The 15273-nt window shown below is 44.4% G+C and overlaps 1 protein-coding gene across 2 annotated transcripts; it reads left to right on the top strand.

Annotated features, from left to right (window-relative positions):
- The first annotated feature begins 8702 nt into the window (after positions 1 to 8702).
- LOC100844894 (protein TIFY 11d) lies at positions 8703 to 10172 on the top strand. Of its 2 annotated transcripts, none has more exons than XM_003571685.4 (3): positions 8703 to 9182; positions 9330 to 9581; positions 9805 to 10172. In XM_003571685.4, exons 1-3 carry the CDS (start codon positions 8935 to 8937, stop codon positions 9899 to 9901), a joined length of 597 nt encoding a protein of 198 aa, XP_003571733.1. In that variant the 5' UTR covers positions 8703 to 8934; the 3' UTR covers positions 9902 to 10172. The 2 variants fall into 2 exon arrangements, with proteins under 2 accessions (XP_003571733.1, XP_014755883.1); XM_014900397.2 differs by having other exon boundaries at positions 9324 to 9581.
- The last annotated feature ends 5101 nt before the right edge of the window (positions 10173 to 15273 follow it).

Below are 15273 nucleotides of genomic sequence, written 5' to 3'. Positions count from 1 at the left end.
TTGTTGGACGGAGGGAGTACAATATTGTCTGGACAATTGGTTGGGTCATGACCGATTAATGATGAATTGTTTCTTTATGGGGAAAAATGGATGAATTGTTTAGACTATTGAAGAAGCTACATATGTGAGATGCACGGTGTAGGGTATTATGTCTTGTGGCCCCCTGCATCATGACATCTCGTCCTTCAAGCTGCATATGTGGAGCGGAGTGTGAGTTATATTTTGACCCTGCATCCTGTGCCTGGTCTAAATTCCAAATGTTAAAAGTATTAGTCTTGCTGCTTGGCTGAAGATTTTTCAGTTTGGTTTGAGCATTAGTTCCAGATCAGTCGACGGCGTGACCCTCTGATTTCTTTTTGTTTTTTTGAAACCTGACCCTCCAATTTGTTTGCGCATTAAGATTCGCACGGTGACCTGCTGCGTTTCTTTTTAGAATAAGCGACCTGCTGTGTGCTGTTATGTGTTTGTTGACGCTCCACAAGCCCGTGTGTTTTAGATTTTGTGGGCTTTTCGTTGTGTTTTGTTTTTGGCCCCATGTCTTTCAGCCCTTGGCACCTGAGAGCAACTCTAGCGGTTACCGAAAACATGCGATCTAAACTCATTCAGATGTTTTGGACCAAAACATCAGCCCAAACAGATGCCGGCAACGGGCCCGGCCTTACGGAAAACATGCGATCTGAACTAGTTTCTCGGTGGGAAAAGTACTTTTTTTCGTCCCTCAACTTGTCGGAAAGTTCGCTTTTCGTCCCTTAAAAAAATTTCGTATTTTTTCCGTCCCTCAATTTTCAAAACCGGACATTTTTAGTCAGGAAATTTTTGAATTAGATCAGGCTACTTTGAAATCGGATGGTGTTTTTCGCAGCAGTCCAAAGGGTTGGTTCACTTTTGGTCATGCTTGCTTTGCTCTTCTTTTTCGGACACATTTGGCATGGCGCTAGAACCTTGTTCCGAGATGTTTTTGCTGGTATTGATCCAGATTTGGATGCTCAAGTGGAATTTGGAACATTCCAAAAAGTTGGAGATCCTACTATAAGGAAACAGGCAGTATGATACACATTGCTATGGTATCTTTCATTTCACCTTTCTTTTTGATTTGGCATGGGAAACATCTCCCATCCTTTCTTTTACTTTTTTTCTTTGTTTATATGGTTTTCTTTCTTTATATGCTTAGTCCATCCAAAGTAGTTTTCCTAGCCACGTGTCTGGTTTTCGCATAGTTTTTTCACTTATTTTTTTTTCAATCAAGATATGGATGATGCAGATGGAAGAGAAGTAGTGGCTGGACGAGATCCAGAGCACGACGACGGCCAATTTCAACAGCCTCGGCGGTCATGGGATTAAGTGCAAACCGGACACGTGGCTAGACAAATCGCTTCGCATAGCCTTAAGGACTAAAAGTGTCTGGTTTTGAAAGTTGAGGGATGAAAAAATTACGAATTGTTTTTGAGGGACGAGAAATGAATTTTCCGACAAGTTGAGAGACGAAAAATGTACTTTTCTCGTTTCTCGGTTTTGGATCAAACAATCGGCCCGAACAGATACACGAAACAGGCCCAGCCCGAAAAAATGAGTTATGGGATCGAAACAGCTGTTCCAAGGAATGGATCCGAACAGCTGAGTCCGAGGTACGTATATCTACGCCTCGGAGGGAGGGGGTCCGAACAGCCCACCGCCGCCACAAAATCCCCTTCGCCGCCGCAAAACCACCTCCGCCACCGCTAGCTAGCATTTCCGGCGAACCCAATGCTGCCACAGAACTTGTCCGCCGCCTCACCGTCCGCCGTGCAGGCCGCGACGGCCATACCATGTCCCCGGCCGGTCGAGGAAACCCTAGCCGCGGCAAATGCAGAGGAGTCGAAGACAAGGCGGTTCCTCGCCGCTGGCTCCGTGCTCGGAGGCATGTCGCACTACGGGAGAATCATTCTTTGCCGGCGGCCCGAAGTCTCCGGCAAAAGCCTCTTTGCCTCCGGCAAAGCCTTTGCCGGCGGCGTTTCCTCGGGGCCGCTGGCAAAGGGCGTCGGCACGAAGGCAGACCGGCAAAGGCTTCTTTGCCGGCGGCCTTTTTACGGACCCTTCGGTAAAGCCTCTGCTAGAGGCCTTTTGCGGCTCTCGGCAAAGAAAAGTAGATAACGGGACGAAACAGCACATGATGCTTTGCCGGTGGCTAGCCTTCGGCAAAGAAAAAAACCCGTAATTAAAAAAAAAAGTAATTTCTTTGCTGCTGCTCCTCCTTGCCGCCGCCCCTCTCGCGCTGCTCCTCCTCGCCGCCGCCCCTCTCACGCTGCTGCCCCTCGCTGCTGCAGGCCGCCGCCGTTACCCCTCGCGCCGTCGGTGCTGCAGGTCGCTGCCGTTGCTGCCCCTCGCCCCGCCGCTTCTCCTCGCTGCTGCTGCTGCGGCTCCTCGCCCCGCTGTCGCCGCTACTCCTCGCGCCGCCAGTGCTGCTGCTCCTCGCCGCGTCCTTGCGCTGCTGCTGCTCATTCCGGCCTCGCCCCCCCCCCCCCCCGCTGCACGCCGCACCTAGAGGAAGAACGGAGAGGGGGCGGAGAGGAAAAAGGAGAAAAAGAGAGGCACGGGCGGTCAGGGAGAAGGCCGGAAAAGAAAACAGAGAGAGAAGAGGAGGAAAGAAAAAAGAGATTGTAACATCCCAAAATTTCAAACTTTTACATGTGCATTGCATCCATGAGCATCATGCCACAATTGCAATTTTGATTCAAATTTGAACCTCAAAAAGGTTTTTAAAGACTTTATTTCTATTTAAACCCTAGGGTTTACACCCATTTGTGCCTTGGATCTTCAAACCAATAGGGTCCTTTTATAAAAGGGGTTTATTTCATAAATAAGCTATCCCATATTTTTTTGGTAATTTTTGGAGTTGAAAAACTATTTTATTTAAATAGTTATATAGCCCTAAAGGCATTTATAGGGAAAATGTATTTATATATGTTTTATTTTGAGAGGAATTATTCCCAAAAGTTGAATCATGATAAAACATGATTTTACAAATTTTCTGGAATTTATTTGGACCAATTTGGAGTTCTAAATCAAAAGTTATCAAAGAAATGAGAAAAAGGGAAAAAGAAAAGAAAAGAAAAGGGAAACCGGACTGGTCCGACCGCTTGGGCCGAACCGGCCCAGAACCGCCCTAGCCGAACCGGCCCGCGCAGGCGCCCGCAGCCACTGACAGGTGGGGCCCACCTGTTAGGGCTTTCTTCCCCGAAGGAAAGCCCCCGCCCCGCCGCCGCGATTCCCGGCCGCCGTCCCCTCGCGCCGTTGCCGCTCCCCGCTAATCCCGACCTTCCCAGAACCGCCCGAGCGCATCGCTATAAAGCCCGAGCGCCCCTCTCTTCTTCCCCTCTGCTCTCCCCCTCGATTTCGCCGCTAGTTTGCTGGAATTGCTCGCCGTTGAAGCTTCGGACGCCGCCGCTTTTCCCCTCGCCACCGACGCCTCGGTGAGCCATCCTCGCCGCCGCTTGCGCCTTCGTCTTCCTCTCCCTCTTGCGCACACCGTGACGCGCTCCTTCGTCTTTTTCGTGCACTGCAGCGCCCCGATGGCCGAGCCCGACGCTCGCCGGAGCTCCGCCGCCCGCGCCGCCGCCTCGTCTTCGACCTAGGCGCCAACCCCAACCGCCCCGAGCCGCGCCGACCGCGTCCGCGACTTCGTCGTGCCGCGCCGCGCCGCGCCGACCGCGTGCTTCCCCAAGCCGCCTCGTCGCCGGAACCGCTCGCCGCCGCCGCGCTCGTGCTGCGCCACCGCCGGAACCCTAGCGCCGCCGGTAAACCCTCATCTTCGATCCCGACCGTCCATCTCTAGTCAACGGCTCAGATTAGATCAGATTATTTCACTTAAACGAAACGGTATTAGCCAATGAGGAGCTGACACGTGGCACGGGAAAATAAAAATGAAAAATGTAATTTTAATCCCCCGGATTAATTAAATGGCACTTTTGCAGAAAAGCCCCTATAACTTCAAATGATCATATCTTTTAATCTGTTTGGCCAAATTTAATGATCCACACCTTTCTGGAATCCTTAGGAAATGTAGAATCTTTTAGCACTGTCCAAATTCAAATTTGAATATTTAAATCACTTTGAAATTACAGAATAGGGTTTAATACCATTTAAATCATAACTAACTATTTAGAAGTCCATTTTAAATGAAACCAGTGCCCAAAAATTTGTTTTATTGTCTTCTGTCCAATGGGACAGAGAAATAAATATCTTGAATTAATTTATTGTGCTGATGCCAATAAAACCTTATTTTAGGGTTTAAACCCTAACCTTTGCTATTTGTTTAAAACCCTAATTACATGTGCTTATTTATTAATGCCTTGGACCAGTTGATCACCCGAATAAAATCAACCCACTCATGTCACATGTTTTGCATTACATGAGGGCATACATATATTCTTTTGTTTGTATGGTGTGTTTATGTATGCATTGTTTGTATTGTTTAGTTTTCTCGGAGAGCGAACTGTGTGATTGTGAAGAGTGCTTGAATACCAACTACTATCAAGGCAAGTTCACTTTGATCATTTACCTAATATTTTATTATGCACTAGATTTTATTAGTTGCATTGTTAGGATCATTCTTGTATCTATGCTATGCTATGATTCTCCTAGTAGTATAGGATACCTTTGCCATGACCTCACCACCAATTGCCATCGTAGTAGTAAAATGCTATGCTGTGATAATATACGAGGGTGGTATTATTACAATGTGATACTATTGAATTACAATATGGTTTTCCTAGTGTATGGCAAAACAAGTAATTCAATGAACCGTCCTGGGTGGGCTGCTTTGAGGAAGTGGAGATGTATGCGACGTCGGGTCCATTTCTATGAGTCGTCTCGCCATTTCTATGGGAGCGCCTGCGTTGCAACTGAGGAATGCCACCCGGGGTAACCAGAGACTGGACTAGTTTCCTATTTAGTAGCTTTCAGTACAACCACATGGTATTATGGGCTCTGCCAGGATGGATGTAAGAAATATGAACCCGGATCCGAGGTGACATCGGTATGTAGCAGTGTAGGTGGGGGCGCGTCCCTCAGGTGGTCTGGGGGATTATGTTCTGAAAATTCCTGTAGTCGATGCCGTTGCTACTCTACCCTGAGGACAGCAAGGGATTAACACGTCGATTTCTTGTGGGTAAAGTGTACCACCTCTCGAGAGTGTCAAACTAAATACTTAGCCGTGTCCTCGGTTACGGACAATTATGAGCAACTAGATATTGGGGCTGTAAGGAAGTTCTCACTCATTCCAATTTCCTAATAAAGTGAATGGTTTGAACTGGGTAGGAGCATTGATGTTTCTACTCAATGTGCCTAGGTTAATAGGAGCATGGGTGTTTCTACCCCGTGTCCAATAGAATTTAAAACTATTTGTTTAAAAATGATAGGATTGAACTATGATGCTTTTATGCAAACAACCAAACTCCACATATGCCAAATTATGCATGTACTTGGTAGGTTCTTTATAAGTCTGGTGAACTTGCCAATACATTCAAATGTATTGACCACGTAATGGCTGCAATTAACAATGCAGGTGGATCCGACGATGAGTGAGGTTCGTCGTTATGTTGTGGGTCACGTGCTTACGTTCCAACATGCTCTCACCTTGGAGTAGTTGAGGCCCTTATGTTCTACCCTTTTTCCGCTGCAGTATTTTGAAACATCGTTTTATGATGATGAAACAATATTTGTTCTATGCTGGCCCAAGAGGTCATGCGAGGTTCTAAGTACTATTTAAATTCTGGATGATGCGATGTAATAAAGTACTTTTGACCTTTGTTTTTGTATATTTCATCATGAAACTGTGTGCTAGTGAGTCGATCCAGGGACTAGCACAGTAAGAACAGAGATCGAACCCTAATAAGGGGGCGGTCGCTTCAGAGATGTACGGTTCAGATCGCGCCACGTCACCGATCCGTGGCACGGTCACGCCGATCGGTGACGTGGCAAATATGCCTTTGCCGGAGGCTAGGCCGCCGGCAAAGATTATTTAGTCTTTGCCGCAAAGGCATATTTTTCATTTTTATTTCGTGTGTCTACTTAGCAAATGTTTTTCTCAGTTTATTTTTATTATTGACTTGAAATTTTTATCCCAAGTTTATATACCCATCAGTTGACACCATGCCAAAAATTATTAATTTTTGGCAAAGTTTAGGTATTATTTCATTTTCTCTATTAAACGGCTCTAAAAAGTGATAAATAATTCTTTTTACATAAAAGCTGGTGATATTAATTCACATTACTCATCAATGATGGTAAATGAAACCACAGAAAAAAAATCAAATCAAAAAGTGAAAAACTGATTACAAAACTTGGTTCGGGACTCAAATAGGACATTTGAACGCTAATTCCGGAAACTTAGACGAAGATGTTGCAATTTGTGAAGCATGTACCATTTTAATTTGTGTATGAACCTGTAATTTTCATCCCAAGTTTATATACCCATAAAATGACACCATGCCAAAAATTGTTCTTTTTTCACAATGTTTTAGTATTATTTCTTTTTTCACAAGGCTTGGTTCGGGATGCAAATGTGGAGGTTCACTCTCGAGATCATTCATTTTGTGAAGTATCTACCATTTTAGTTTTGTGTATTGACTTGTAATTTTTATCCCAGTGTTATATACCTATAAATTGGTACCATGCCAAAAATTGTGAATTTTTGACAAAGTTTTAGTCTTTTTTTCATTTTTCCTTATTACACGGTCCTAGAAAATGATAAATAATATTTTTACATAAAAAGTTTTGATTTTAATTCATATTGCCCGTCATCAATGCTAAATGAAAGTATAGTAAAAAATTTAACTCAAAAAGTGGTAGTTTACATCATAATTTGAAACACGAGAGGAAAGGGATACAAAAAATATATATTGAAAACTCTTTGCCGGCGGCCGGCCTCCGGCATAGAATTCCGTCAGTTTTCTCCCCGTTAGGTGCCGGTTAAGTCCCCGTGGGATGCCTTCTTTGCCGACGGCCTTTATGTTCTTTGCTGGAGCCTTTTCTTTGCCGGAGGCCTTTTTTATTCTTTGCCGTAGGCCTTCTCTTTGCCGGAGGCCTCTTCTTTTTTGCCGTCGGCAAAGCCTTCTTTGTCGGCGGCCCAAAAAAAAGCCTCCGGCAAAGGCCCAGGCCGTCGGCAAAGGATGATTTTCCCGTAGTGCCACTCCAATACTTTTCTCCGGGACGAGCCAACCATGACAGCGAGAGCTCAAGTGGCGCCAGCGTTGTGAGTACACTGTTGCAGGAGGAGATCGAGTCCTGCTGCGCAGCCGGGCGCTGCGCGACACGACCTGCCGTCTCGAGCTCCTCATCAGGTGACGACGACGACGACGAAACACTAGCGGTGCCACCCGCGTCCAGCGATGAGTAGGAGAAGGACCCAGAGCACGCGCGTGCCTTGGCGGAATCGCTCATCACCGTTGACACCGACAATGCCCGCCGCCGCCAGAAGGAGGACACGACTACCGGAGAAGGAGGCCCGCGCCACGGCTAGGACCACGCCGCTGCTCCGGCAACTAGCGGGGGAGAAGCCCAACAAGCCGTCCGAAGAGAAGGGCCACACCACAGCCAGGAACCACCCCGCAGCCGTGAGGGGGCATGAGCAGACAGGAGGATCCCTAGGGGGCGGCGGCTAGGGTTCGCACGAACCGCCCGCGAGAAGCGACGTGAGCACTGTTTCTTTTTGGGTGCGCTGCTTTCCTTCTCTCGGCTCGAGTCTTTTGTCTTCTATATATATTGGTCATTCTTTTGAATTTGTGTGACTTGCTTGCCTTGCTTATGTGGATTGACCCATCCTCTTTGACATTTTGATTGTCATTGACTTAATCTTCACCACATAGAATACACGGACCAGACCAAATAGACAAAAAATATGATTTCCCAACATTAGCAAACTAAGGGCATGTACAATGGTTGATAAGACTGTCTTATCTTAGGCATTCCACGTCAATTAGAAAAGACAACAAAACATGTTGTACAATGGGTTATCTCTTAGTGTTCTATCTTAGAATTAATGTTTAGATGAATAAAATTAACTAAATAAATGTTAAAAAAAGATGAAATTTAGTACAATGATAAATTTGCCTTATCTTTGCCTTATCATTCTTGTGAAGAGATCATCTCTTAATTAAGAGAAGGCTTGTGCATTTTCTTCGTTTTTCTCTCTTCCACATCAGATTTTATCCTATGTGGCATCGCTAAGAGAAGGCTGACGTCACCCCATTGTACATGCCCTAAAATGTAGTAATCCACCTCTAGTAGAAAGATTTAACCAGTGATAGATATGATCCTACATTTGGATACAGTCTTCCATTTTTAATGATAAGAGTAATAAATACTTACTCGAGTATATTTTGGATAAAATCAATGCAAGAAAAAAAAGTTTTGCTCAAGTATTTTTGGATCTCATTTAATTAATTACTAGAGACAGCACTAGAACCATTTGGCAGCCAAGCCAACTATTGCCAGTCACCCAATTAGCACACCCTAAAAAAAAGCTAAGGAGCAGAATAAAAGAATATCTAAAGATATGCAGGCATGCAGCTGGCCTGCGCCAAATAAATTCTCCTACCTGGATGGAAGAAAGAAAAAGATATGCATGTATGTCTGAGCCGTAAATAAATCGGTAGTGGAGCCGTGCGGTGGCTGCCCACAGATTGTTATGCCCAGCAAGTCGCTACCCGCGGCCATCCACACCCTCCAATTTCACGTGCTCCTTTCCTCGCCTCTTAGCCCCACACAACACAAACAAACTGAAGAAGCAACAGACGCAAGCCAAATCGCCACATCAGCACCGCCCTTCCACGTATATATAAACACGCCAGTGTCATACGCACTCCGCCCCAAAGAAGCTAGAGATTGATCGGTGGACCGAGATTGACCCGTTCGTTGTTGGAAGAAAGAAAGGGGATCAACGAGAGAGAGATCGAGATGGCCGGAAACAGCAACAGGTTCGCCGTGACGTGCGGGCTCATGCGGCAGTACATGCGGGAGCAGCAGCAGCAGCAGCAGGCAGGAGGAGGCGGAGGCGCGCCAAGGTCTCTGGCGTTGAGCCTCGGCCTGCCGTCGCCGGATGAGCCGGCGGACGCCCCCAGGAGGACCATGCAGTTCTTCCCCGCCGCCGCCGCCGCCGGCGGCGGCGGCGGCGCGTCGTCCTCCCAGCTGCTGCCCAAAGAATGGTGAGTAATTCGATCGATCATGCCGAGGAATGAATCAATTACTCTCTTTTCGTTTGTGGTTGCCGGTTACTTTGGGACGCGCGTGCGTAGATCTGGTTGATTTTGACGTCGTTGGAGGGGGGTGATTTGCGTCGATTGAAGCTGCAGGGCGGAAACGACGCAGATCACGAAGGCGCCGCTGACCATGTTCTACGACGGGCGTGTGGTCGTGTTCGAGGACTTCCCGGCCGACAAGGCCATGAAGCTGATGCAGCTGGCGGGATCGGTCTCTTCCTCCTCCTCTTCTCCGGAGGCGCCGGCGGCCGACAAATCCCCGGACCCGGAGCCCGGGGCGCTCTCCGACTTGCCCCTCGCCAGGAAGGCCTCGCTGCAGCGGTTCCTCCACAAGAGGAAGCACAGGTGATCGACGCAATTACTACTCACTCAACCTCCTACCTATTTTCCTTTGTCGGTTTCCTTCTTTTGCGACATTTATCTACGAGAAAGTATTTTATCTTTCTCCACACGCATCACCGCTTGGCGCTTAGCCATATTAATTAGTAGTATGTTGTTCGGATAATTAAACATCTGCTAAATCTTGCCCACGATGAATAACGACATGTGCGCGTTACTCAATTAACAGGCAGGTCGCGACGGCCGATCATCGTCCTTACCAGAAGCCGGTGGCGTCGCCGCCGCCGAAAGATCATGACCACCCGTCGACGTGGCTCGCGCTCTGAACACCTAGCAGCTTCGAGGGGAAAGAAAAAGGGAAGCTCCGACTTGTTCAGGACCGGCCGTCTTTGTTTGAGAATTCTTTAAAGCTCCAAGAGAATTCTTTTCTAATTAATTATTTTCTCGTCCTGGGCATGTAAGTTAAGTTGGCACCTTAAGATTTCCTCAGCTATTTAGATGGTCCCCTCTAGACATTAATTTATTTATTTATTTATTTATGTTTGTGAACAACTTATTCTAGTGCTAATCTTTCAAGATAATTGGGTATATTTTATTCATTTTTTTCCAGTATTTTTGTTTAATTTCCCTCTTAGTTAAGTGTATCTTAACTACTCTCTCCGATCCATATTAATTATCTTAAATTTGTCCAAATATGAATGTATTTATATACCTAAAAAACATCTAGACACATGTAAAAACGATTTCTATTCTCTCACAACAACATTTTGTACGAGGGTTCGTGAGATAATTAATTAGCACATTCCAGTTTCAAGTTTGACGCGAAGTAGAGGGAGAGAGGAAGATGCAGAAGAAAGTGTGCGCCGTGTGAGCTTTTCTGGGTAGTTGGTACATGGTACACTTCTGCATCCAAGACACAAGTCTTTGGTCTATGTTTAGTTTACCTTTTCATACCAGGCTAGACGTCACGCAAATACGAAGTGGGAAATGGCGTGTTGCGGTGTGTCTTCGAAATAGCCTCTGGTTTTCTATGTTGACTCTCTGGTGCCTCATCACTTTCCGCGCGAGTCCACAAAAAGGGCAAAGAACTGGTGGAATGTGGAAAAGGCCGGGAGGAGATGGGCTGCGGTCTTGGGCCTGTCTAATACTCCTTGCATCAGATCGCTCGTAAACATAAATGTATAATACTCCCTCACTCCCATGTCAAGTGACTTCAATTTGTCCATATATGAATGTATTTATGTTTAAAAAACGTTTAGATACATATCATAAAAAGTCACTTAATATGAGACAGAGGGAGTATGTATTTGGATGATATAATTTTCTTAATGCTTTGTATTTTAGTTTTCTATCTAAGAGTTGTCATTTAGTGAATTTATGAGAGAAAAACATACTGTTCTAGTAGTATTGGTTCCACACGCTATGAGTTGTATTATAAAATAGAGGCAAATGCACCCGCTGTCCTGCTATTATCGAGCCGGTGCCAGTTTAGTCTTAAAATTATGAAATTGCACATTCAGGTCCTAATTTTATTTTAAGTGGCGCATGTGAGGTCCTAAGATGGTTCTGTCCTGTTTGACCTTCCTACGTGGCAAGTTGACCCGGTATGCGTCGGCGTGAGGCCACATTCAAAAGCAATTCCATTTCAATTTCAAAAGGTTTCATTTGAATGTGAGAAGTTTATGAATGAAACTCCTTTGAATTGAAATGAAATTGTTTTTGATTTGAATGTGAGAAGTTTCTAAATGAAACTTTTTTGAAATTCAAATGAAACTGCTTTTGAATGTGCCCCCCTGCTGACGTGTACCGGGTCAACTTGCCACGTAGACGGGTCAAACGGGCCGGAACCAGTTTAGGAGCACGCGTGCGCCACTTAAAATAAAATTAGGATTAGGTGTGCAATTTCATAATTTTAGGCTAAAGTGACACCGGCTCAATAATAGTAAGACCGCGGGTGTATTTACCTGTATGAAATACAACGTCATCTTTTCTTTTCTTTTTTAAGCCTCCACATTAGTTTTTTTTTCTTTTGCATCTATGGGGTGCTCGAAAGTGTAGCTGGAGCATTGGAGAGACCTCACGCATACATGCCAGCGGTCTAGTATTAATTAGTGAAAGACATTAATTTCAGCTGATCTGTTGCTAGAAAAATTTAGCCCATTTTGGTTACGCTCGTTTTCATTTTGTACGCATGTAGTTGCTTGCATCCATCATCCTCCAACAGTTTACTTTTTCTGGGTAAAAGATATACTCCCTCCGGTCGGAATTATTTGTCGAAATATTACATGTATCTAGACGCTTTTTACACATCGATACATCCGTATTTGGGCAAATTTGAGACAAGTAATACCGGTCGGAGGGAGTAACATGTTTCATCTAAAAAGGAATTTGACATACTTTGATATGCACGTTTTCACACAGACCCTAGATGTTGAGTTTTAGTTCCACATCAATTGTAGAAGAAGGTATAGAACGTTAATGGTGAGGGTAGCTAGTCTAGTACTCCCTCCGTCCTATATTAACTGACTCATATTTGTCCAAATATGAATGTTTCCATCCAAAAAGCATTTAGATACATGTAATACAAAGTCAGTTAATATGAGATGGAGGGAGTATTTTTGGGAGAGGGCTCAATATCTCTTATAAGCATGTCTTGCTCAATTTGACGTGATTAATACACGTGGGCGTCCGATTTGCTATTTTAGTGTGCTAAAAATTACCCCACATTTCTCAAAAATTGGCATATTAATTTTCATTAAGATAAGGTTTTGACCACAAATTACTATGTCAATGTATGTTTATATGACATGAAATTACTATTGTTAGATTCGTTATCAAAATTACTTCATGGTACTTGTGATTTTATGTCATATAAACCACACTTTAACATAATAATTTATGATCAAAGTCTTGTTTTAATGAAATCTAATATGCCAATCTTTAAAAAACGGAGGGAGTAGGTAACAAGTGGTATAAGAACATAGGCAGCTTCGGCTAGATACAGGCAAAAGAGTTGGCAGACTTGTATTAGTTTCAGTTGCTCTGTGGTTGTGGGCCTGCTTTTTTTTTTCACAAAGGTTTTGGGCCTGCTTAATGCCTGTGGACCTGAAATAGCCTAACAGTAGAACAAAAAATGATTTTCTCTGTTTATGCACATCAATCTAGCGTGTGATGAGTTTTTGCGGCCCTATTTAGCACATACCGAAGACTTGTCGGTTGTGGTTTGAGAATTGATAGATCCCTCTCGACCCTGAAACATGGAGGTGATGAATACTCATTTTCGTCCGATGTTATTCGATCAAATTCCTCTTGGACCGATGTGCCGCTCTACCGCAATCGTGCCTACAAGATCCGGGTGGCGTAAAGTGATCGACAGGTAGAGCTGAGAAAGATCTCTCAAGAAACTGGTTTCAAAAGCCAACTAATTAACGGCGGCACGTGCCCTCCTTGGTGCTAGCGTAGTACTCTTGGATTTACTCATAGCCCAAATCGAGGATAGAAATAGCCGGTATCAAACTATCAATTAGCATACCCTGTATACGTACTCCCTCCGTTTTTTATATAATGCGTAGAAATCTCAGCGCTAATATTAAAGCAAACTCCATACCGTGCACTTCTGGTTTCCCGCATGGCAACTGCCCAGCAGTTTGTTACTCCAGCTATAAAAAATCGCACCATTCAACACCCATCGGAAGAGAATTGAACGTGTGGATGCACCCACTAGAAAATTAACTGTCTACTTTTCCGCATGCAATAGCGGGTGTGACTTTTGTGTTGACATCCAGCGCGCGTGGACGGACAGAAGGCTATGCGCCTTATATTTCGGAAATTGGCTCTAAAATTTACACGCCTTATATAAAAAAAAGGGACTACTCCCTCCGTTTTCTTTTTGCAGGACGTACTTCTACATTTTTCCGCACGAATTAACGCGAAGCCAGCCGGTAGCCTCCGCGTGCAAACTGCCGCATACGCTTGTCTCTCCAGCCTAACTGCCGTCGTGCGTCCCAGCAACTAGAGGCCGCTCCGCGGGACAACGCCGCGAGCGATTTTCAGTTAGAGCAGTGCAGCTCCGCAGGACAACGTCGCGAGCGATTTTCAGTTAGAGCAAATCGCGCAGGCGGGTGGGTGCGCGCGTTCCATTGCGAAAAATACACACCCTACATAAAATCGGAGGAGAAAGTCTATTTTGAACTCTGAACTCGTATGAATCATCGGAATCGAACCCTGAACTTCTAATCCCGGGTTTTCGGACCCTGAACTAATTAATCCCGGTCGATTAACCGCCTAACCTGAGATTACCTGTTTGGTTCATCCGGGATTGTTGACACGGCATATTAGATTGGGATTTTAGATATGCTCGGCCCATTTGCCACTTCAGCCCATGAGAACCCCTAAAACCATCGTTGACGTCGCCTGTGCCGACTCTCGGGACTGTCCATCTTCGACCCCGAGCTTCCGAAGCGGCAATGGCGACCGGCGGATGATCGCTGTTGATTCGAGATGATCAGAGGCATAGGTGACCGTAAAGTAAGTTCCCCGACCTGCTCGTCGTTGATTTGCGCAGATTAGAAGCGTTATTTTGGGTTGATATCTAGGGTTTTCTCACAGGAAAATTAGGGTTTCTTGACCGACCAATTAGGGTTAATCTTCGTTTGGTTTTTAGATAATTTGTGCTCCTGGTATGCTGTAGATATGATTCTGAACATGAAATATGTCTGCACTGTGGCGATGCCGCACCGGACGAGGACGACATTGCGGCTGCCTCCTCTATCTGCTACGCAAGAACCATATAATTTTTCCAATTTTCATTCGGGACGAACATATACAAGTCAATAAAGGCACGTGGGGTGCACATGCATGTAACATCCCAATTTTCAAAACTCTTCATATGCATTGCATATCATGAGCATCATGTCACTCTGCATTTAACCACATTTGAAAACCCTAAAATTTACTCAGAAAACCCTTTTGCAAAATGCCTTTATTTGATTTTGGGCTTTGATCTTACTTTTGAGTATTTGCATTTTAACCCATGAGGGTATTGGTATAAAAAAGGATTTAATGCATATATAAAGCTATCCCATAAATTGGGTTTTGAAATTATTTTGAAAAATAATTTATTTTGATAGCCCAAGGGCCCTAAAAGCCATTTTATAGGCAAATGTATTTTTAAATATTTTATTTTGAGGAAATTCTTGTTCCAAAAGTTAGATCATATGAAAATAAGATTTTACAAATTTTGTTGCAAATTATTTGGAGTGATTTGGAGTTTCGAATCAATTTTTGAGGTTCAAAAACAGAAAATAGAAAGAAAGAAAAGAAAAACCGAAGGAAACCGGCCGAACGGGACCGAACCGGGCGAAATAAAAAATTACACTTTTGCAGAAAAGCCCCTGAAACTTCAAAACATCATATGTTTCAAACCGTTTGTCCAAACTTTATGATCCGCACCTTTCTGGAATCCTCACAACCTGTAGAATATTTTGGCACAGTACAATTTCAACTTTGAACAACTTTGCCAGAAGAAAATTACAGAATGCTTGAATATGGTTTAAATTTCAAATGAATTGTTTCAAAATAGTTTTCAGCATGTTAGCTTGCCGTAAAATTATTTGAACATGTTCTGTCCATTAGGACCAGAAGAGAAATTATTTTGTGAATAATAGTGGCATGCAAGTTTAAATCTTGCCCTATGTTG

The sequence above is a fragment of the Brachypodium distachyon genome, chromosome 3 (assembly GCF_000005505.3).
Source record: "Brachypodium distachyon strain Bd21 chromosome 3, Brachypodium_distachyon_v3.0, whole genome shotgun sequence".
NCBI lineage: Eukaryota > Viridiplantae > Streptophyta > Magnoliopsida > Poales > Poaceae > Brachypodium > Brachypodium distachyon.
The sequence above is the reverse complement of the archived record's forward strand: the minus strand, read 5'-3'. Positions and strand labels throughout refer to the sequence as shown.

What these genes read in the sequence shown, in the direction of transcription:
- LOC100844894 (XM_014900397.2), top strand. Translation starts at nt 8,935, where the DNA reads ATGGCCGGAAACAGCAACAGGTTCGCCGTGACGTGCGGGCTCATGCGG. An exon ending in CAGCTGCTGCCCAAAGAATG is followed by an intron (nt 9,183 to 9,323) that starts GTGAGTAATTCG and finishes CGTCGATTGAAG; the next exon opens with CTGCAGGGCGGAAACGACGC. An exon ending in CTCCACAAGAGGAAGCACAG is followed by an intron (nt 9,582 to 9,804) that starts GTGATCGACGCA and finishes CTCAATTAACAG; the next exon opens with GCAGGTCGCGACGGCCGATC.